This window comes from Cervus elaphus, chromosome 10 (assembly GCF_910594005.1).
Source record: "Cervus elaphus chromosome 10, mCerEla1.1, whole genome shotgun sequence".
Taxonomy (NCBI): Eukaryota; Metazoa; Chordata; class Mammalia; order Artiodactyla; family Cervidae; genus Cervus; species Cervus elaphus.
In genome coordinates, this window is record NC_057824.1 from 36,643,714 (window position 1) to 36,667,768 (window position 24,055).

Consider the following 24,055-nt stretch of genomic DNA (forward strand, 5'->3'; position numbering starts at 1 on the left):
CCTCCCCTGGGGCCTGAGCCGTTCCCCTGGCAGATGGGCCACACCATCACGCTCACGGTCCCTCTGGCCACGCAGGAGGCCGCCCCCCAGCCACCCACTTCCACCAACCCACAGGGCGCTCAGTTCTCTTTCTGATAGCAGTCAATTCTTACCCCAGGAGAGAGTCTTCTAGCTGAGTTGATGCTTCCTGCATATTCTGAGCGAGAGCTGTCAGAGGGAGTTTTTTCTGGAAGGCAGAAGACAATAGGGTTTTATTTTTTTCATTAGAGTTGACACCCATTCTTAATTACCTGCGTCAGATCATCAATCATTGGTTTCTTCTCCAGGTACACCGCACAGGTAAGAAATACCTACTTAGGTTTAGGTTCCAGTCTCAAAGGAGTCAATTGTGTGACTTAACCTCTGTGTTCATTTCCTCATGCCTGGAAATTAGGGCTAACAGTGCAAGGGTCCTAGGGCTGTCTGTTGACTAAAGGAGCTATATCAAGGTCAAGCAACCCCCTACATGGTAAGTACTTAGTACATGTAGGCTGCTATTATTCCTGTTGTTGTTGCTAATACTATAATTACTCGTTAATCAAGAGCATACTATGCCCTATACACTAGGGACACAGGACATAAGACACAGACCATGTCCTCTGATTGTCACGGCAAATAAATGCAATGAACTGCTCAAATTTCAAAAGTTGCTAGAATACTCATTCTTAAACTGGCTCTTACATTGGCCGTAATCATAAAAGATTTTGCCTCAGTTAAAAATCTGAAAATACCAAGCTAAATATCCAAAAAAGTTTTCTAAGGTTTTTAAGCTGGAAATGACCATAAGGGTCATCCGATTAATGTTCGTATAGTGTGGCTGGGAAATGGGAAGCCCGGGGCGCTTACGTGGCCTGACCAGGCACCCCGGTGAGGGCACAGAGCCAGACCTTGGTGCTGACGGCCCAAGCCCCGGTTCAGATCCTGTCCACACCTGGCTGGTGGCTTATCTCAGAATACGGGCAGAAGATGCCAGGATGGCTGCACGTAGGTTGGTCATAACACCATAACCTGCTAACAAAAATTGCTTTCAATGCTACAGCACCCCACGTCATTTCGCCTTCCAAGTGGGAACAGCACTCATGTTTAAGACCCCGGGTTCACCTTGCCATGACATAGCTCTGCCCTGACCTCACGCATGGCACCTGCCTTTCCTGCTTTCAAAGGGGTCCACCCAATATACTTAGAGAATTTCTCTGGAAGGCTATACAAGAAACTGCTTCTACTGGTGGTCCTGGAGACGGGGACTGGGTACCCAGGGAACAGAGCTGGGAGAGGCATCATGTTATGCTCACTTGAATATTATGGATTTTGACCATGTAAATGGACAGCCCATTCAAAATGGTTCATTTAAATTTAAAAATAAATAACAATGGGGACTTCCCTGGCCGTCCAGTGCACTTCCATGCAGGGGTAATGGGTTCGATCCCTGGTCGGGGAACTAAGTTCCCACATGCTGCATGGTGCAGCCAAAATAAAACAAAATAACATAAAAAATAAATAAAAATAAATAACAACAAATATATTTATCCATCTCCCTTCCCCATCAGGTTATTTTCAAATAAACAAACAATAGGCTTCATCTGCCCCACAAGGAGACGCTCCCGGATTCCACCTTTCTAGACTAGGAAGCTATAAGAAAATGGGCAGTACACTTGGATCACAACAGAGGATAATTCATACCTTTTAGTGATGTTGCCTTTCTAAGGGAACTTAATGTATGCTAAATGCAATGAGGAAGAGAAATATACTTTGTGCAATTCTAGATGGAGGTCTATGGGGAAACAAATCATAAAGAGAAGAGTTTATTTTGACAAGTGTCATTCAAGTACCCAGCTGTAACTAAGCTGTGGTTTCCATGCCCTTACTCCCAAGCACAACAATCCCGTTTCCTAATGTCCAGATTACAGACATTCCACTCATTTGACACTTGAGCTGATTAATGAAGATGCTGTCTGCTCACATCAGACGCCTCTACAGAGACGGCTGAGAGCGTCCTAATTTACAAAAGGCATGCCACTTGCGCAAAAACAATTCCAGATCTAACATGTATGACCCACAATATAAGCTGAGAAGTTTGGGTTGACAAGGCTACCTGCTACGCCTCTCTTCCCTCTAATTCTTGCCTCTTCCCAAGCATGGAAGCTTTCGATGGGGCCTTGGGGAGGCTCCTCCGGTATTTCCTCGAGCCTGAGAGACTGCTGCAATTTTCTCAACATGATTGACATCTGATGGCCGCCAATCACCTGTCATTTCCATGGTGACTCCCCTTCCCACATGCAGAGTGTAGACATTCTCAGAGCCTGTCCTGGGCACTTTGATTTGAGGTTGGAAAACGAAGGCTGAGGCATCAGGTTTCAGCAACAAGGGTGACACACCTTTGCCCCTGCTGCCTGGGACAGGCCCACCAACTGCCACTCTATTCTCCTTTACAGCCAGGCCACTGCCTCCTCCAGGAAGCCTCCCTTAACTACCCCTCTCCTCCTCTGGTATCCGTCCTTGGTCCGGGGCTATGTCTCAAAGCAGACCAAAGGAACAAGAAGACAGCTCTGTGTGAAGGACAATGACCTATAGCATGAATGGGAGGAAGCAGGAAATACTGAGACTGAACTGATAAGGAAAATTTGATTGGATTATGAAGGCTCAAGTCATCTTCCCCAGGTGGCTCAGTGGTAAAGAATCTTCCTGCAATACAGGAGATGCGGGTTTAATCCCTGGGTTGCGAAGATCCCCTGGAGAAGGAAATGGCAACCCACTCCAGGATTCTTGTTTGGATAATCTCAGGGGCAGAGAAGCCTGGCGGGCCACAGTCCATATGGTCTCAAAGAGTCAGACAAGACTGAGTGACTGAACACACACAAGTCCTCTAAAGAGCCTGGACTTTAGGATATTTTGTACAGCACAGAGAATATGGCCAATATTTTATAACAATTTTAAATGGAGTATAATCTATAAAAAGATTAAATCATGAAACTAATATCATATTGTAAGGCTGCTATACTTCAATTAAAAGGAAAAGAAGACCTTGAAATTAAACCCAGGCAATGAGAACCAGCCACTGTCCTGACACAACACTGCTGGCCTTATGGGATGCTTCCTTCTGTGGATCTATTCCTTCAGATACTGCAGAATGCTTAATATCTTGGTCCCTGCCCTCCAAATGTCAGGAGGGTCCCCCTGACCTTATGGCAACCAAAAAAGTCTCTACACCTTTCCAAATATCCCCAGGAGTGTAGTTCTGGTCCCTGCTGAGAACAAATAAGCTTAAGAATTTTTTTTTAGGCAGAAGGATAACAGGATCAACTTTTCTGTTGTCTGTGTTTGTTGTTTGGCCTCTCTGCATGGAATGTGGGCTCTTAGTTCCCTGACCAGGGATCAAACCTGTGCCCTCTGCATTGGAAGTGCAGAGTCTTAACCCCTGGACTGCCAGGGAAGTCCAGGATCAATTTGTATTTCAGGAAACCAACTCTGGTGATCAAGCTGAAAAAAGGGTAGAAAAAGAAGGAAATTAGAGGCAGACAATGTAGCTCAAGAAGTGACTGAACAGTCCATATGAGAGGTAATCGGGTCTTGCATTAAGGCGAAGGTGGTAAAGATGGAGTGGAGGTGAGGAATTCAAGACATAGTCACAGACAGAATCACAGGACTTGCAAATCAGGCAGCTATGGGAGGGAGAGGATAAGACAAGAAGGAAAACAAGACAACCTGGTCTGCATAATAGGGTGCATGGAATTCACGAGTCAACACAGAAGGAAGAATAGGTTATGCATGATAAAATAGACAACCAGGGGAGGCAGCATTTTCCTGATTGAAAATGGTTTACAGGTGCCAACAAGGTCCTACTTGTAGAGCACAGGGAACTCTGCTCAATGTTATTCAGCAGCCTGGATGCGAGGTGAGTTTGGGGGGAGAATGGATACACGTGTATGCATGGCCGAGTCTATTCACTGTTCACCTGACTCTCTCACAACACTGTTAATCGGCTCTACGCCAGTACAAAATTAAAAGTTTAATTAAAAAAAAAGACAACATGGTTTACAGGTGCCTGAATAAACATACTAGTTAGGAGCCATGAGGAGAGGAGGAGCCCCAAGAAGTGTGAAGGCAAGAATAAGGAGATAAATGGCAGACCCTTAGGGAATGACATTAACAGGGTAGCAGAGCAGAGGCCATGGCAAGAAAATGTGAAGGAACAGTGGGGGCAGGACCAGTGGGCTGGGCCTGGTTCTGATGGCAAGCTGGACAGAAACGTGTGTAGGAAATATCAAAGGAGATGACACAGATCATCTGCCACCAATTCTTATGCGACATCTAGTGACAAATAAAACAATATGGGAGATCATAGCTTCCCTGAAAGCCATGGAAACTCCCACTTTAAAGTTACACGGGCTTCTAAGGGTCAGAGTACACTCACAGGCTGGGAACTTGTAACACTAAGGAGGGAACTGCCTGATGAACAAAGCTGCGGTGCTCTGCTCAAGGGATATGGGGACTGGGATGCTCTGAGCAAACGTACCCTGGAGTAGACATCGGACTGTTTCCTAAAGCCCATCCTTCCTCCTGCCTATAACAGCATCCTGAGTCCTGCTGAGGATCTATTCTGGTTTCGATGGAGCCTACAAGCCGGAGGTAAGACCACAGCCCAAACTCTGGGATGAGCCGTGATTAACTTAAGCTAACCAGCACATCCCGTCTCCTCACCCAAACTCACCCCCACCCACCGTAACTGGTGGGGGTTGGGAGGAGGTTGTTCAGGAATGGAGAATGTGACTCAACGCACATCAATGCAATGGAAAGGGACTTCTACCTGCCAATGGTATGGGAAAAAAGAAGTTTCCTCACTCCATTAAGGACACTACTAGGAGACATGCTCTCTACTCCAGCTGGACATGCACAAAGAAGCAGGCGGCCCGTGGAAGCTGCTGGTAGCCAGCCTGCACGGTGAGGGATAAAGCAGACACTGAAGAAGTTAAGAGGAAAGATGGAAAGAAACTGGGGTCCTGGTTACATTGCTGAAAGGCTAGACCAAGCTGTACCTGAAGTCATCCCCACTACTGGATTTTTCAGTTAGTAAGTCAGTTAATTCTACTTTCTCAGATAATTCAAGAGAGGCTTTCAGCTTTCTGTCATCAAATATTTCTAACTGATGGTACAATCTCTAAAGGGCTTCCCTTGTAGCTCAGCTGGTAAAGAATCTGCCTGCAATGTGGGAGACCTGGGTTCAATCCCTGGGTTGGGACGATCCCCTGGAGAAGGGAAAGGCTACCCACTCCAGTATTCTGGCCTGGAGAATTCATTCCACGGACTGTATAGTCCAGGGGGCTGCAGAGAGTCGGACACAAGTGAGCGAATTTCACTTTCACTTTCTTTTTTTTTTTTTATATACATTTATTTATTTTAATTGGAGGCTAATTACTTTACAACATTGTGGTGGTTTTACCAAACATTGACATGAATCCGCCACGGGGGTACATGTGTTCCCCATCCTGAACTCCCCTCCCACATCCCTCTGGGTCATCCTAGGGCACCAGCCCCAAGCACCCTGTCTCATCACTTTCACTTTCAATCTCTAAAAGCACCTGTAGAGAATTCCGTGTGAGCAGGGCCTTCAGCTCAGGGAAGCATGAAAGAATGTTATGGTCAGGCACGAGTCATGAGTGTGAATGGTGATACAAGGTTCATGTCTGCAGTCAAACCTTCTGATACTACTTGGGAAAAATCGACTGATAAAGGGCAAGAAGCTTCTCAGGGGCATGAGAATCTGGGCTCTGAGTCCCAGCCGGTACTCACGTGTCTCCTCTCTGCGTCGGTGCCATGCTGGCCCTGGAAGCAGGCCATGAGACGCTTGTGGGAATGGTGACACATGGAGCGCACCGTGTCCAGACGCCGCTCGATCTGCAAACACAAGAGACAGACGAGCCGTTGGCGGGGCTCACGAACCAGCTCAGCCTCCTCTCCTGCAATGTTTGCACGCAGGCAGGGAAGAGTGTCCTGCCATGGAACTTTTCAGCTCTCAGGTGTAAATGGAAAAGGTTCCCATACATCTATAGCAGCGTTTCTCACTATTGACAACTGGGCTGGATAATTCTGGGCTAGGGGCAGCTGTCCTATGCATTATCGGTATGTTTAGCATCATCTCTGGCTTCCACCCACTAGATGCCGGTCGCACCCAACTGCCCCCTTTCTGACAACCACAACTGTCCCTGGATATTGTCAAATACCCTCCCAGAGGCCAAAACGGTCCCTGGTTTTGCAGTGAAGCTTCAGGTCCCTTATAGGCTGACTCCGTGTGCAGGAGGAAGGGACAGTCCTGACTAGAACTTGCACTTTGATGAGCGGTGGCCAAGTCACACACTACAGCACCGGCAAAGCCCCGGGTCCAACCAGCAGCACTGCAGATGAACAAGCTGAGGCCAGCCCCAGGCCCGCTGCCAGTGGGAAAGCCATGGGGACATTCAGCTTCCTCCAGATTGTGGCAACGGAGTCCTCCACACGCAGTACCTCAGACAGAAGAGTCAAAGATGTGCTCCTCAACCGACACTTGAGATCAGTGTTTTCAAAATTATTCCTTATTGTTCCTTATTGGGCTTGGGATGGCTGGGGGGGGGGGGGGGAGCTGTTTTTGCCTTTATTTATTTATTTATTGTTTTAGAACAAACCTCTAAAGCAAGATGGACAGCCAACAGTAAGAAACTCTGACTCCGGGGGCCCACTCATCATCCTTAGCTTCCCAAAATATTATTGCTGGGATATGGCTGTTTATGGCAAAGAGAGCTGCTTTTTACAGGAAGGAATGCCAAAAATGTGTATTCTGATGACTCATTAAGAACGAGGGCAGGCCCTTAGGGATGCTTTCTATTTTAAAGAAAAATCAACAGATTTCAAGAAGAATACATTTTTACCCCAAAACATTTTACCCAAGTAGATGGTTTTGGGCCTCCTTCTCAAGCAGCCCTTCTTCAGACCCGGGGCCCCTCCCAGGACCCCAGTCTGTAGCCTCATTTATTTAGGACCAGATGCCACATCACTTGCCCCAAATGTTATAATGACCTGATTGTAAGGCACTGGAAAATTAATATGCGTTCTCCATTGGCCATAAAAACACGCGCGGGGGGGAACCCAGAAAACTCCATTTTTACTCGATTCCATTTTCCACTGGTGGTGGTTTAGTCGCTAAGTCGTGTCCAATTTTTGCGACCCCATGGACTGTAGCCTGCCAGGTTCCTCTGTCCATGGAATTCTCCAGGCAAGAGTAACAGGGTGGGTTGCCATTTCCGTCTCCAGGGGTTCTTCCCAACCCAGGAATCGAACCCAGGTCTTCTGCATTGGAGGCAGATTCTTTACTGACTGAGCTGCGAAGGAAGCCCCAATTTCCACTAGAATTCCTTGATGACTCAGACAGTAAAGAATTCGCCTGCAATGCAGGAGACTCAGGTTGGATCTGTGGGTCGGGAAGATCACCTGGAGAAGGGAATGGCTACGCACTCCAGTATTCTTGTCTGGAGAATCCCATGGACAGACAGGGCTGGCAGGCTACAGTCCATGGGTTCACAAAGAGTCAAACACGACTGAGCGACTTCACTTTTATAAAGTCCACAAGGATAGGGCCTTGGTCTGTTATGTTCACTGATTTATCCCAAGTGCTTTGATCACTGCCTGGCCCATGAATGGAAGGTAGTATGTGTTGAAGGAACAAGTATATACTGAATCCCTGTACATGGTATTAGAAAAACAAGAGTAAATAATCTGTGGTTCTTGCCCTCCTGGGGTTGACAGCCTCTTGGGGAAATTCCATACAAACAAGATAAAAGGGCGGCCTCTTGAACTGCTCTAACTGAGATCTAAGAAAAGAGGCAAGAGAAAGAGCAAATTGAGGGAAGTCTCACACCAGAAACAAAATAACTTCTGTGGCTTGTGACAGTGACAAAAACCATATCAACAAGTCACTAATATCTACCCCTTACCATGGGCCGGACTCTGCTCCCAGGGCTGACCACGTTTAACCCATGAGCCCCCCCAACAACCCCACGGGGTGATATGTCGATTACCCTCCTTCTTAAGAGGTGGAAACTGAGGCAGAGGGAGGTTCAGAGAATTCTTGAGGCCACCCAACTAGTTAGGGGCAGACCTGGCATGGAATACAGGTGGCTGGTCACCAGACTCAGCACTTTGAACCACGACACGCCTTCTTTATGGCTAAAGGCCACAGAAATAAGAGCAGGAAGACAACTGCTGCAGACGTGGAGTGTCTGTGTTATAAAATGAGGAGTTCCTACATCCTGTGATAAACCACAATGGAAAAGAATATGAAAAAGGATATATAGATATATATAACTGAATCATTGTGCTATACAGCAGAAATTAACACAACACTGCAAATCAATTATACTTTAATAAAATAAATATATATAAAAAAAAATAAGGATTTCTAGAAACTACCAAACTCCTCAGGCCCCAGTGGATGTTTCAGCAAAGAGACAAGAACGGTCACTCTCCGATTCCCATACAATTTCTGCCTCTACCTGCCAGCAAGAGCTCTGGTCTCTTCTCAGGGCTTTGGGGATGAAATCACTGACGTGAGATGTGAGAATGAGAATGCTCGCAGTAAAACCTAGTGGAACTGGAACAAACAATATTTCTAAAAGTCTGAAAATGGATTTGAAATATCTGATAAAAGCTAGTGGGGAAATAGTGTTAAGAATCTGATTCTTAAGCTACAGTATGTATGTTAGTCACTCAGTCGTGTCCGATACTTTGTGACCCCATGGACTGTAGCCCGCCAGGCTCCTCTGGCCATGGTATTCTCCAGGCAAAAATACTGGGGTGGGTAGCCATTCTCTTCTCCAGGGGAGTTTCCTGACCCAGGGATCAAACCCAGGTTTCCAGATTATTTACCATCTGAGCCACCTGGGAAGCCCTAAACTATAATATTGTACATCAACTATATCTAAATAAATATTTTTTTAAAAGATTATGATTCTTTAATAAATCTTAAAAAAAAAAGGAGTCCTTGATAAAAATTTCTAGTCCTTAAAAATAGAAAAAAAAAAGTGCTCTTAAAATCTTCTACCTGCAGAAAACTGTCATAATTTAGGAGACTGTTTTGCATGGGGTGGGAGCAGAGCACAGGCAGTGTTTTTTCTAAGTTATGCAGCTCCTCTGCGTGGGAAGAGACAGAAAGTCATCTGGGAGCAGATCTCTGGTCTCCAGGGACTCCTTGGAGCACACCTGAGGCAGGTTATGAAAATAAGAGGCTAGGAGACAGGTGAAGAAGTCTTAACAAAACCTGCATGTGGAAGGGGTCCTGGCTTTCTCGAAGTGTTTGGTGTGGGTGGGGATGGAGTGGGGTTGGGTGGGGTGATGTCTATATAGGGTCCCAGCCCTCCTGGGAGAAACACCCAGCTGCACAGTTAGGGAAGCCTATTGAGAGGTGGCATGGAGTAGCCGTAGTTAAGGTCCCTGGCGGGACACGCCCCTCCCAGTACAGAGAGGAAAGTCTGGCCTAGCCATATGAAGTCACCCAAGGGCCTCTGGGTGGTTTTGAGAGACCTGGTCACTGTCACTGAGACTCTGAGTCCTACGGGACCCAACTTAGCTCAGCCTGGGGGGAAGAAGCATAAAAGGGAGCAAAAAAACTCCAAACTCTGTTGGAGCCAGTGGGGTCACTCCTGCAGCTGGTGGGGCCGTTGCATCAAGGGCACCGCGCAGCGAGCGGCCTGCAGGGACCCGTGACCAGGCCACGGTGCCCACGGCCCAGCCGGCCCAACCAGGCTCCGCCCCCTCTCCCCACGCCAACACCTGGCACTTGGACGCGGGGCTAGCCCCATCTGAACTTCATAACATGACACCAAAGTTTCAGATCCCCTTTTATCACCGTGCAACCCAACTGCTTTTCTTTTCCTGCTCAAAACCATGCTAATCATGCTAATTCTGTTTCGGGAAAAATCCCCCCAAAACAAAGAACCATAAGGTTCAGCTCTCCCCTATGGGTTTTTTATTTGTTTGGTTTTTTCCGCCTATGGGCTTTTTTGTTGTTGTTCTTATTTAAATGGAGCACTTTAAAAAGTCTTTCTTTTGTTACCTGTAACAGATCTTCACTGAGGACTTCTGTTTTCTCGGCCCTGTGGGAAAAATTCAAAGTTCAGAGTTAGACATCTGGAAATAAAAAGCAACCCATGAAACTGAGTAGTTAGTATCCTGGAATTTAAAACATAACAGGTAGAAATGAATGATCACAAGGGGGGAATTTTTACCAGTTTTTATATTAGAGGGCGACTTTAGCAAAGCCACAAAGAAACAAATAAATGAAAGTCTGCAGAAACTAGCAACCCTAAAGACCAAATGATTGAGATCAGTGGTTCTCAAACTTGGGCATGCACAGACCCAGCAAGGGGGGTAGGGGAGGAGGTATGGCCTTAAAATGCCATATTCCAGAGTTGCTACCACTGTAGTGAGATCCTGAATTTGTAACAGGCCCCTCCCTACCCAGAATTCCCTGGCAGGAGGCCTGTAGACCACACTTTGAGAAAACACAGCTCTGGAGAAAATTAAACTTCAGTTCTTAAAATGATATGAGTTTCACAGCCAACAAGCGTGTCACAGATCCAGAAAGGTTATGCAATGATACATACACTAACAACACTTAAGTCTTCCTTCCTTCAGCTATCTCATCTTTACTTTCAAAAGAGCCAAAATATTTTCACCCTTATCTATGCTTCAGAACTCCTGCTGACCTTTCTAGAGGACTGATACAGCAAAAGACAATCAGCAGAGCACTGTGAGCTGCTGGAACCTCATGTGCCAGACCATCATCTTTTTCCAAGAAGATTTTTCTCTGCAGTCCAAAACAGCAGCATTGTTGGTATACCCAGGGTCACTACAAAAGAACCATTCTGGACTTCTGGTTCAAATAGTGATTTAAGCCCAGCCATTTAACATCCCTACCAAATTCCCACTGAAACAAACTGGGAAAGTTTTAAAGGAAAATGAAAAAAAAAAAAAAAAATCAGTTCTGATCACACTGTAGGAGGGAGGGAGGAAGACCACTGATGAATCAGAAAATTTGAAGCCTTTTTATAAGATACACTGCAGAACGGAAGGCTGCATGACCTTGATCTTGCCCATGAACCAACACAAGAGAAGGAGAAGGCATCTGGCCAGAAAAACCGGTGGGACGCCCAAGAATGACCGCAGAACACCGCTAGGCTCAGAAGAGCACTAGATGCAAGGACGGTGGCCCACACCCCCAATCCCACGTTTGGGAGACGGCACGTCGAGTGAAGCCCAGCCGTTGGCACAGAGAGTTCCAATACCAGTCGTCAACAGCGGTGCCCCAGTTAACCTGGAGATGCCTACAGGAGTGGCTTACTTGTGGTTTCTGCAGGAAATTAGAACTCTGACCTGATTCAATCCTCCCAGGTCCCGAGGAGCAGAGCCTGGAGATCAGCCCAAGGCCCCAGGTTCCCAAAGAGGTCAACTCAACTCTATGAACGAGTTCTGGAAGCAGCCGGCCAAAATATGTCATCCTAGCCCTCGCTTGGCAAGCATGGTGCCAGGCATTGCTGAAGCGCCAAACATAGGTAGTCATGCCAGTTAGGGAAGTGGAGCAGGACCCCAGCTGACTATGAGCTCAAGCAAGTGGCCTCAGAGAGAAGCCTGTGAGTCAGCCTAGCAGGGACAAACCTGGCATGAGACCACCATAGCTTCATCATTAATCCCAGCCTTGCCACTCCTCGAGCAAAATACCACCTCAAGACTATGTAACTTTCATTTGTCTTCACTGGCCAGAACCCAAAGTTCTGGATAGGGCCCTGGATGACTCTGACAGCATGCTGATATCTCCTTCTGTAAGTATAAGTATGTGCAGAGAAAAGTCCCAAGGCCTGTTAAAATATTCACAAGTTCAAAAGAGAAGATTCAGAGCACATATGTCTACTTATGAAACAAAATTTTAAAAATAGAAGAGGAAAACTTAATTTTAAAACTCCCAGTGTGGTACTCATGGCCAATAGGCACATGAAAAGATGCTCAACATTGCTAATTATTAGAGAAATACAAATCAAAACTACAATGTAGTACCACTTCACTGGTCAGGACGGCCGTCATTAAAAATTCTATAAATAATTCATGTTGGAGAGGTTATGGGAAAAAGGGAACCATCCTATACTGTTGAAGTGAAGTGAAAGTTGCTTAGTCATGTCCGACCCTTTGTGACCCCATGGACTATACAGTCCATGGAATTCTCCAGGCCAGAATACTGGAGTGGGTAGCCATTCCCTTCTCCAAGGGATCAAACCTGGATCAAACCCAGGTCTCCTGCACTGCAGGCAGGAGGATTCTTTACCAGCTGAGCCACACAGATTAATTATACTGCTGGTAGGAATGTACATTGGTGCAGTCACCATGGAAAACAGTATGGAGTTTCCTCCTTAAAAAAACTAAACACAGAGTTATTGTATGACCCAGCAACTCCATTCTTTGGCATATATTCCAAACAAAATTATAACTCAAAAAGATATATGGACTCCAATATTCACTGCAGCACTATTTACAATAGGCAAGATACGGAAGCAATGTAAGTGTTGACAGATGAACAGATAAAGATGTGGTATGTGTATACACATACACACACACACACACACACAACAGAATATTACTCAGCCATAAAAAGAATGAAATAATGTCACTAGCAGCAAAACAGATGTACCTGCAGATTATCATACCAAGTGAAGTAAGTCAGATAGACAAAGACAAATATCATGTGATATCAATATATATGGAATCTAGAATATGATACAAATGAACCTATTTACAAAACAGAAACAGACTCACAGACATAGAAAACAAACATGGTTACCAAAAGGGAAGAGAGATGAGGGATACATTAGTAGGAGTTTGGGATTAAGAGATAAAAACTACTATAAATAAAACAGAGAAACAACAAGGTCATACTGTATGGCACAGGGAATGATACTCAATATCTCAAAGTAAACCATAATGGAAGAGAATATGAAAAAAATATATATGTATGTGTAACTGAATCACTTTGTTGTACACCAGAAATTAACACAACATTGTAAATCAACTATACTTCAATTTAAAAAATAATTAATAAGATAAAATCCCAATGTGGGTGTTTAGAAGGTATGAGAGAGTAACAGCTCAGTCGTCTGAGAGAATAAAGTGTGCACCTTGTCCCTGCTGCTTGTTCAGTGACCTCACATTGGTAACTTGAAATGAATAAAAAAATCAAATACAATACAAACAAATGCACATAATACAAATCAGGGCTTTTTTTTTTTTTTTTTTTTGAGAGTCAGCTATATGAGCATAGCACTGCTACAGCCACAAAGAAAATAAAGCTAATGTAAAAAGCAAGCAAGAAGTAACTTCAGAAAAATCAAAAGTCTATTGGCAAGACAGACCTAGTTTACTACAATGCTTTGCTGCAAATAACTGATTGAGCATAGCAATATACATATCAAATAGCAATATATGCAAAAGTTGTAATATAACTGTATTGGAAGGATGGGGAAGCAGAAGTAGAGAGCCCCAAGCCCTCATTTATCACACTAGGAAGTCAATAAATAATATCTAAACTTGATAACTCAAAAGACAGTGGTTTATATATATTATCTATAGATATAGATAGGAGTTAATGCCAAAATAAACAGCTCAAATTTGAAAGCAGTTGCCTCTTCAGTGAGGGAATCTCAACTGGGAAAGTGCAGTGAGTGAGGAGAGAATCCACTGTAATTTGTGCATAAGCCTTTTCCTGTTATTTGACTTTTAAAATTACAACAAATTTCAAAAAATAGCACTTTTTAAAATAGCTAAAAAGTAACAACAATTCGTTACTTTTTTCAGCAACACCCTTGATATGGTTTCAAGTGATGCATAACCTTAAGTGAAGCATAACTTTAACTGTAAAGTGACGGGTCCAGCTGTCAATCTGTACAAAAGAAGAACAGGACACAGACATCAGAGCATCCAAAATACAAGGCAGATCAGTGTATTTGTCGTCCTTTCTTCAAATTAACAATGGTGATCCTTTCCTTTAAATTTAGAGGCACTTTACTTGGAAAGGTATCTGCAGACTGAAAAACACATGGAACATACTATGTGAAAACATGAACAGACAGTTTAAAGATAAGTTTATCCTCTCTTCTCCTCCTTTGCGGACACTCAGTATACCACATTGATGAAGCTAACTTTAGAAAGAGATCCAGTGCATCTTCTTAATCAGATTTCAGGGTTCAATGAAATTAATTAAAATTGCCTATAATCAGTATAGATTATTTCCCCCCCTAGCTTTACTGAAGTATAATTGACAAAACTCCATACATTTAAAGTATACAATGTGATGAACTGATTTACACAGACATTGTGAAGTGGTTACCACACTCAGGTTAATGAACGCATCCCTCTAACTTTTGTTACAGTTGTGAGAATGCTTGAGATCCCCTCTCAGCAGATGCCAAGTATGTATTATCTGCTACAGTCACCATGCTGTAGCGAAAGTGAAAGTCACTCACTCGTGTCTGACTCTTTGCGACCCCATGGACTATACAGTCCATGGAATTCTCCAGGCCCGGATACTGGAGTGGGTAGCCTTTCCCTTCTCCAGGGGATCTTCCCAACCCAGGGATCGAACCCATGTCTCCCACATTGCAGGCGGATTCTTTACCAGCTGAGTGAGAGCCCCAGAATTTATTCATCTTATAATTGAGGGCTTGTACCTTCTGACTAGTATCCCCACCATTTCCCTGATGCCCCAGTCCCTGGTAACCACCACTCTCCTGTTTCTCTGAGTTCAACTCTAAGACTTCACATATAATTGAGATCATACAGTATTGGTCTTTCTCTGGTTTATTTCACTTAGCATAAGGTCCTTCTGGTTCATCCACGTGTTACGAATGGCAGAATTTCCCAATTTCCTTCTTTCTCATGGCTGTGTGTATGCAACCTCTTTATCTATTCATCCATCACTGATGGACACTTTGTTTTTATACCTTAGTTATTGTAACTATGCTACAATGACCATGGACATGTAAATGTCTCTTAGAAATACTGACTTCACTTCCTTCGGATATACACCCAGAAATAGGATTCCTGGATCATACGGTACTTCTTTTTTTGAGGAACCTCCATACTACTTTCCTTAATGGCTATACCAATTTACACCACCGACAGTGTAAAAGGGTTTCAGTTACATTTTGGCCATATGGAAAAATGTCTTCATTGGATAAATGTCTGTTTAGGTCTTTTGACCATTTTTTTAATCAGGTTATTTGTTGTTGTTGTTGTTGTTTGGCTATTGCATCAATGCAACTGGCAAACTCATATAATATATGATATATATATGATACTAACTCCTTATCAGATAGATGGTTTGCAAATATTTTCTCTCATTCCAAAAGTTGCCTTTTCATTTTGTAGATGGTTTCCTTAGCTGTGCTGAAGTTTTTGAGTTTGATGTAGTCCCACTTGTTTATTTTCAGTTTTGTTGCCAGTGTTTTGAGTGTTATATATGTGAAATTATTGCCAAGACCAATATCAAGGAGTTTTCCCCTTATTTTCTTCTAGGGCCTTTATGGTTTCAGGTCTTGTATTTAAGTCTTTGATCCATTTCAAGTTAACTTTTCTGAGTGGTATTAGGTAGGAGTCCAGTTTAATTCTTTTGCATATGGATACATATATTTCCCAACAGCATTTCAGACAGACTGTCACTTCCCTACTGTGCATTCCCGGTGCCCTGCCAAAGATCAGCTAACTGTATGTGCGTGGGTTTGGTCCGGGGCTCTTCATTCGGGTCCACTGGTCTATGTGTCTGTGCTTATCCCAGGGTCATCCTGCTTTGACTACTGTAGCTTCATAACACAGTTTGAAATCAGGACGTGTGATGCCTCCAGCTTTGTTCTTGCTCAGTTATGCTTTTGCTATTTCAAGGTCTTTTGTGTTTCCATATGAATTTTAGGACTTTTTTTCTATTTCTGTGAAAAATGCTATTGGAATTTTGATGGGACTATACTGAATCTTTGGACTGCTTTTAGTATAGAATTTTAACAATACTAATTCTTCCAATCCATGAATATGGGTTATCTAGGAAAGATTACTTCTAAATCACAACTACAGAATGTAATATACAAACTAGGATGGCTCCCTCACACAGAAACTCCCCAATGGACTGTGCTATCCCCATCTTAATTCTAGGGAACCACTAATGTTTCCATCTACCCCCCCACCTCCACCCCGCAATATGTGGTCCAAATGACCTGACCTCCCTCATCACTGTGACTGGTCCACAAGACTCAGCCCTTTTTAGGCTGAAGTGCTTTGGAACATTTATCTTTACCACAGATGTGGAATTTTTACCCTAAGGAAAGTTTGGCAATTAGCATTCAGAGTACTGGCCAAGGTCCCCATCTAAAAGCCTTTACCTAAGCCAAAGAAACTTAGTTTTACTGAGACTGAATTTATCAAGACAAAGTGATCCAATTATAAAAATAATACTTGTTTTCAATCAAACATTTTGCTACACAGACCTAAACTCTGCATATGAGTTTTTTTTCTTTTTTTCTGCTTTGTCTGAGCCTTCCTTGTGTCCAGCGTTTCATGCTTGAAAACACGCTTGATGTTTCCTGTCTGTAACTGGAAAAACAATAGAGAGCAGGAAGGTACCTCCCACTCGCCATTTTACTCTGGGGGTTGTTTTTTCCTATGCAAGCCGCTGCACAATTTCACTAGTCATTCAGACAAGGCTTCCATCAGGCACGATTTTTAATTTACTTTTCACTTTCTGATAAAGCATAAGATTTCCCTCTTCTAATTCCCAAAGTCTAAAAGCAGCCATGCTGTGTGGGCCATAACGTTTCACAACCTTTTCCAGAAAAGCTCAAGTGAGGAAAAGGGCCAAAGGAAGATTTCCATTTGGCCTTGACAATTTCCACCTCTAACCGTGGGCTGATTTCTGGAGGAGTTTCTGCCATCACTACACTCAATGCCAGATGCTGCTATCATATCATGAACTGCCATTCTACTTCCTGGGGTACAGATATCAGCTTAAAGCATGTACCACGGGAGCCATGGACATAAATGCTCAAGTCCACACCTTCAACGCACACTGTGACCTTCCAAGCACTTTCTGAGCATTACTGACCTCATCCCAGCATGACAGAACACTCCCTGGGGGCAGGGACCAGGTCTGTCTTACATTAAACCTCCCCCAGCACCTCACTTAGCCCCTGCCTGCCACACATAAGCACTTGAATGTGTGTGTGTATGCTTAATCGTGTACAACTCTTTGTGACCCAATGAACTGTAGTCTGCCAGGCTACTCTGCCCAGGCAAGAATACTGGATTGGGTTGCCATTTCTTCCTCCAGGGGATCTTTCTGACCCAGGGATCAAACCTGCATCTCCTACACTGCAGGTGGATTCTTTACCGCTAAGCCATCAGGGAACCCCAGACACTTAGTAAATATATACTGAATGAATGAATGACAAAGTGACTGTCATAATGACAGAGAAATATTTGCAATAAAGAATATTCTAGATTTCAAAAGAGAGAGCGAGGAAAAAACTCAGGCACACTAAGGCAGAAAAACAGCCACACATAAATACAGATTTGCCCTAAAATCCACAATGACTACAATTAAAATGTGATATTCTCTTCTGAAATTCATCTTTCTTTCATGAAAAAAAACAACAACAAAACGTAAACCATCCCTATGACCAGGGGTCAGCAAACTATGGCCTGCAGGTCAAATCCAGTTCACCAACTATTTTTGTATGGACAGCAAGCTAAGAAGAGTTTTTACTTTTCAATGGTTGAAAAAACTCAAAAGAGCGATAAACAATATTTTATCACATGTGAAAATTATGAAACTCTGGTTTCGGTGTGCACAAGTCAAGGTTTCTTAGGGCGTGGCCTGGCTGATCTGTTGATGTATTATCTAGGGCTGCATTCACGACAGCAACAGAACTGAACTGCTGCAACAGAGACCCTGTGTGGTCTGCAGAGTTCAGAACACCAGCTGGCCGTTCACAGGAAAAGTCTGCTGACCCGGGGGCTGCAGCAGTGATGGTTACAGTGTGTGGTGCAAACCACGCCCACGGGCTTTCGAAAATCACTTTGCGGACTGGTATGTGAGACTGGTCTGGAGGTGTATTTTCTCTGCCTCGTGTTCGATAAGCAGCTGCTAAAACGAATGTGGGTTGCTGGCTCTGACAGTATCGTTCAAAGGTGGAGGCACAGCCCAGGGCTGGTCATGCTGGTGACAGTGAAAAATCAGAAATTAGGCTTCCGCTCCGCCTACCCACTTCCACCCACCCATGTCCCCCCCAAAACATGTATTATAATGATGGTTTTCTCCTCGATTCCTGCTTGTAAACAGATTGCAGGATGAGAAATGAATACAATTGTCTGGTCAGGCATTGCACTTTTTCTGGAAAGACTAGATAATAAATATTTTAGGCTTGCAGGCCACATCGTCTCTGCTGCAATTACTCAGCACTCCCATGTAACACGAAAGCAGCCAGGGACAACATAAAAATGAATGAGCCCGGCTGGGTTCCAATAAGCTTTATTTATGGACACTGAAATTTGAATTCACATAATCTTCACATGTCAGGAAATATTATTCTTCTTTTGATTTTTTTTCAACCATTTAAAATGCAAAAACCATCGTGAGCCTACTGCAGCTGGATTTGGTCCACAGGCCACAGTTTGCTGACTCCTGATCCATGTATAAGTGAAATACAGTTTCCCATGAAACTCCAATCCTTTTTAATCACTTCCAAATTCTTCTGACTTTGAAGGGGGATTTCTGCACTTTCCCAACTTGCATTTCAGACAGTGGCTTTGCAGGACACCATTAGATTACTCCTCTTCAGTCCCTTCAGCCACTCTGGGGGCTCATCTTTCCACCCACCCAGTACCCTCTCTACCCAGGGATGCAAATCAGTGGTACAGGAGCCAAAACTATTATTTAACATCGAGGGCTTCCACTGCCTCCAAGATCACAGTGCTGCCATTTTTTGGTTTAGAAATCCACAAGAAATCACAGTTCTGTAGGTTTTTCACTTACACTTTCACTTTGATATGCCAATTAAAGTGGGGGGAAAAATAAAAGAAATGGGACATGGAGAGAATTTTTAATAAGCTGATTTTAAATTCTGATTATCTGCAAATACCTAAATGCATCTTTGACGAACAAGATAAACTCTGATCAATCTTTTGCGGATTCTCAATATCATACACGGGGCAACAGCACCGCATGGTCACTGCATGCACCGGAATTTATATTCTCAGAGGAATTACAGCAGCCAGACCCACGGCTAAGTGGTCTATTTCATTCTGCTGGGAACCAGATTTTGTGCAACGCTGTCATCTCCTGTTACAAGTGTTTACAAAATCCCCTTGAGCCTGGGCTCGGAGTTTGGGCTCACTCATCTGATTTCACAGTGAGCCAGGGGACTACTGAGTGAGCTTTTCCTGTTTTATCTCATTAGATTAGCTGTCTTCTTAAGTTCCTGGGAAGGAATTGCAAATCCACTTAATTGGTTTAAAAATAAAGGCCCCTCTGACACTTTATAAATGAATCAATTTGCAACACATTCCACAAAGTAATTTTAAAAGCCTTAAAGAAGCATTTACAGAACTCAAAAGGGATAGTATGGGGGAAAAAAAAATCTCCATACATACTACTGAAAAGAAACTGGGTACTAATCGGCTATACCCCAATACAAAATAAAATGTTTAAAAAAATCAGAGGGAAAATGATTAAAGAGAAACTGTTTTGGTAATAGTATGGGCAACAAACATCTGATAGTTCTCTACTTTGATTTATTTCCCCAAATGATGGGATTTTATCCACATATTTACAGCTGCTCTAAGTAATATATATATTTTTTACTTTAAATAGCAATAACAAACCCTATAAATCTTAACTGAATCTCTGTAATATTATTTGAATTTGAATCAATGACTGAGGTGAATTGTTACATTTTAAAATAAGTTGAATTGAGTTTTATCATTTTCCTGCATACATAAGCTTGTCCCACAGCTTTTTGTTTGGTCAGTTGGGTTTTTCCCTTCTCTGGCACCTGGAATGGAATCTCTTTGCCATCCCCGCTGTAACCATGAGATAAGCCTAAAAGCTCCACCGAGGACTTCTGCGTATGGCAAAGCGAGAAAGTTCATGGCCACCAGCACACTGTCCGACTCCTTTCAGTGGTCGGGCGTCCAAGTGCCTCCCTCTCAGGCCTGCTCTGGTCACTTATAGTACCTGCTCATGCCTGGGGGCAGCTGAGTTTGCCATCTCAGAACTTCCTCAGACACAGGTAAAAAATAAGTGAGGAATATTTTGCAAAGCAGTGCAACGCAAACAGTGCATGCGGAGCTGAGACCTCTGGTGGGAAGCGAGGAGGAGGAGGACCGGGGCCGGGGGCGGGTCTTGTTCACTGCCAAGCAAGACATGAGGCCAGTAGCAACTGCGAAGCCACGCAGAAAATCGAAATCGAAAGTGCCAAAGGCAAAGCCACACAAAGTCAAGGGCTCGGCTCTGACTCAGGGCCGGGGCCGCTGGTGGAGGCACTCCGCGTCTGAAGACAGGTTGTGCTGGCTCCCTTCCGAAGGCTTCTTCCTAAGTCAGCACATTTGGACTTTGGAAAGTATGTTCCCATAGAAAGCAGGTTATAAATGATCGTTACGTTCTCAGCCCAGCTTAGAGGGACCTACTTACAGCTTATCTAAACGACAGCCCTCGTGGGCGGGCGTTGGCTGAACCCAGGGAACAGCAGTAAAAAAAAGAAAAGCCAGGAGATAACTGCGGTTCTCAACCATGGCTACACATTACAATTCTTTCAGAATAACACAGGGGGCTTTCGAAATAATGCAAGCAATTCTGTCTGTATAAAATGACCAGAAAAAGCAAATCTAGAGAGGCAGAAAGACGCCTAGTGGCCACCTGAAGGGAAGGGTGGAAATGTGGATTAGCCAGAGGGGAGCGAGGGAATCTTCCCGGGTAATGCCACTGTTCTAAAATCAGATGGTGGTGATGGTTACCCGATTTTGCAGATCTGCTAAAAATCATCAAACTGGATACCTAAGATGGGTGATGGGTGAATTTTATGACATACAAAGTGTATCTCAGACTTCCCTGGTGGTCCATTGGTTAAGAATTCACTTGCCAATCAATGCAGGGGACATGAGTTCAATCTCTGGTCCAGGAAGATCCTATATGCCTCAGCGCAAATGCCACAATGACTGAAGCCCTAGAACCCATGTTCCTTAATAAGAGAAGTTGCCACAATGAACCCTGAGCACTGCAACTAGAGAAAGCCTTTTCACAGCAACGAAGACCCACAGAAGCCAAAAAAAAAAAAAAGAGTATCTCTCAATGAAGTTGCTAAAAAAAAAGAATAATAGCTGGACCCTAAACCAGAAAGGTTGAATCAGAACTTTGAAGGGTGGGGCCTGGCTCTTTTTTTAAAGCACCCAGCCCACCCCAAAGTGTAGCCGGGGCTGAGAACCCCTGCATTAGACAGTCTGAGGCGGTGGCAGGGGAAGTACCGGGACACGTGGAGAGAGGGATCCGCAGTAAATGTAGACAGAGGGGAGAGCCCGCAGTGTTCCTGGACAACTGGCCAAAGACACCCTCCTTCGAGGTCAAGACCATTCAGGATGTGGTCTGACGGGAATGACTCACAACTGGTTCACGCTCTTCCTCCTCAGGAGGAGTCCGCTAAGGAATAAGAAACTAATGGATGGCAGAGTCTAAGTTTCATTGTAAGTTTCAAGGATAAGGAGACACAGCATGACCAGAGCTGAGCGTCAGGGCTCTGGAGTCAGACAGACCTGACTTTGAATCCCCGGGATGCGGTCGGCCAAGCTGCAGGGCTTCCCAGCTGGCTCAGAAGGTAAAGAATCTGCTTGCAGTGCAGGAGACCCAGGTTTGATCCTGGGGTCGGGAAAACCCCCTGGAGGAGGGAATGGCCACCCACTCCAGTATTCTTGCCTGGAGAATTCCATGGACAGGGAAGCCTGGAGGGCTATGGTCTATGGGATCGGGAAGAGTTGGACACGACTGAGCAGCTCACACACACAAGCTGCAGACGGGAGGCTCCACTTCCTCCACTGTAAAATGGGGATAATCCTAAAAGCTTCAAATAGGAATAACCATAATACCGTCACTTTAGTGGTTATTTAGAAACGCCATTTATCTCATCTGACTTAGCTCTCCTAAGCCTGGTCTCTGGCACTGAGTGACGGTTCATGGAGTGCTAGCCGTTCTGAGAACTACAGCAAACAACAGTCACCAGCAGATAAAACCGTGACGGTCCATCTAAGAAAAAGCTTTCTGTAGTCATCGAGCTGTTGTAGCTCCTCCTGGGAGAAGTCACGGCTGAGCCCAGACCACACAAAGACAAAAAGCTGTGTCACACTCACGCAGTGGGAGCAGGGCAGGCTGGTCAGTTGCAACAAAGGCTTGGTTGTGATAACGCTGTGTGGGCTGCAGGCCACCAAGAGAAGCACCGGCACGCAATACACAGAAACTTAGCGATCAAATATGTGGTGAGTTAGCAAAACCCTTCATCAAAGGATCAGCATCTTAAGCAGGCTGAGCCTCACGGGGACGGTAGGGAGGCTGTGAGAATGCCAGCGTCGGTGGCTCTCAAGTGCGTGCTCTTGATTCATTCAGCCTGTATTCATGGAGCTCTCCCTAAAAGTCACGAACTGGGAAGGGAAGGGAAGAGAGAGATGAACCACAGTCTCCACCCTGGGGGAGCTGATGGGAAAGACAGAAAGGTAAACAGGTTCGCGTGGAGCTGCAGGAACACAGAGAGAAGGGTAATGGACTGCGCGGCCAGGAGAGGTTTCACAGGAAAGCCCTCCAAGAAGATCTCAGATGAGACGGAACATCCGAACGGCGTGGGGGAAGGGATCTGGAGAGGGCGCTGCGCTGGGGAGGCGGCCTGGCTGAAACAGAGGCTCTGCCCGCCAAGGAAGCCGAGGGCAAGGGGGAGCCACTGATGGCGTCTCGGCGATGGGAGTGGCAAGGCGAAGCCCAGGTCTGAATTTTAGAATGACAACTCTGACAGCAGGATGCAGGTAAGAACACCTGGAGGACCCCGGAGCATCATCCAGGAGACGGGATAAGACGAGAGACCCAGCCCTCACAGTCTCATGCCAGCCAAAGACACGCCGCTACTTTAACAGAAATAATAGGGCAGGATTTATAAATTATAAACTCATGGCTTCAAAAACATGTTTTAAAAGTTCCAGAAAAATGTATAAAGTATGGAGCTCTCTCTGCTCAAGAAATAAATCAAATGCAGACACTAAAATTCATGGATTGGACTTCCCTGGTGGTACAGTGGATAAGAATCCGCCTGCCAATCAGGGACACAGGTTCGAACCCTGGTCCAGGAAGATTCTATGTGCCATGGAGCAACTAAGCCTGTGTAGCACAACTACTGGAGCCCAGGTGCTCTAAAGCCCACAAGCCACAACTACTGAACCTGCATGCTGCAAATACTGAAGCGCGGGTGCCTCATGCCTGTGCTCCACCACGAGAGAGGTCACCACAAGAAGCCTGGGCGCTACAAAGAGACGGCATCCCCCGCTCTCTGTAACTAAAGAAAAGCCTGCACAACAATGAAGACCCAGTGCAAACCCCCCAAATAGAAATAAAATAAAATTCAAGATTATAACCTGTTTAAACCACCCTATTTCCAATATTAAGTTAAATTAAGCAAGACTTTGCATCTATTCCTTCTTTTAAAAAAAAATGAAAGCACTTTCACATATATTATTTCAGTTTCTTATATTACATGTACTCTTATGGGGTAATTTTTAGTATCCCTGTTTCACGGATGTGGAAACTGAGGCAAACATTCATTAAATAAATTACAGAATGAAACAAAACTCTTTGGACCCTCAGAAAGAGAGCAATTTCAAGATCATTAACCAAAGTTGAGTCTCTCTGAATTAATTTTCACGCTAGGTGCTGGTCCTA

General features: G+C 44.5%; 1 protein-coding gene across 6 annotated transcripts in view; it reads right to left on the bottom strand.

The window, feature by feature from the left end:
* The window catches only part of ARHGAP17 (Rho GTPase activating protein 17), a 94,988-nt gene that overhangs the window by 44,683 nt on the left and 26,250 nt on the right, over positions 1 to 24,055 (bottom strand). For 5 of the 6 annotated variants that reach the window (XR_006343094.1, XM_043914545.1, XM_043914549.1 and 2 more), the window contains exons 2-4: positions 10,118 to 10,157; positions 5,827 to 5,931; positions 153 to 226 (exon numbers count right to left, since the gene is read on the bottom strand). Coding sequence is in view for 5 of the 6 variants with exons in the window: in XM_043914545.1 (XP_043770480.1) it covers positions 153 to 226; positions 5,827 to 5,931; positions 10,118 to 10,157 (219 nt within the window). In the remaining variant the exon portion in view is untranslated. Of the gene's footprint in view, positions 1 to 152; positions 227 to 5,822; positions 5,932 to 10,117; positions 10,158 to 24,055 lie in introns of those variants that run through there. The other variant, XM_043914548.1, reaches the window with a different exon arrangement.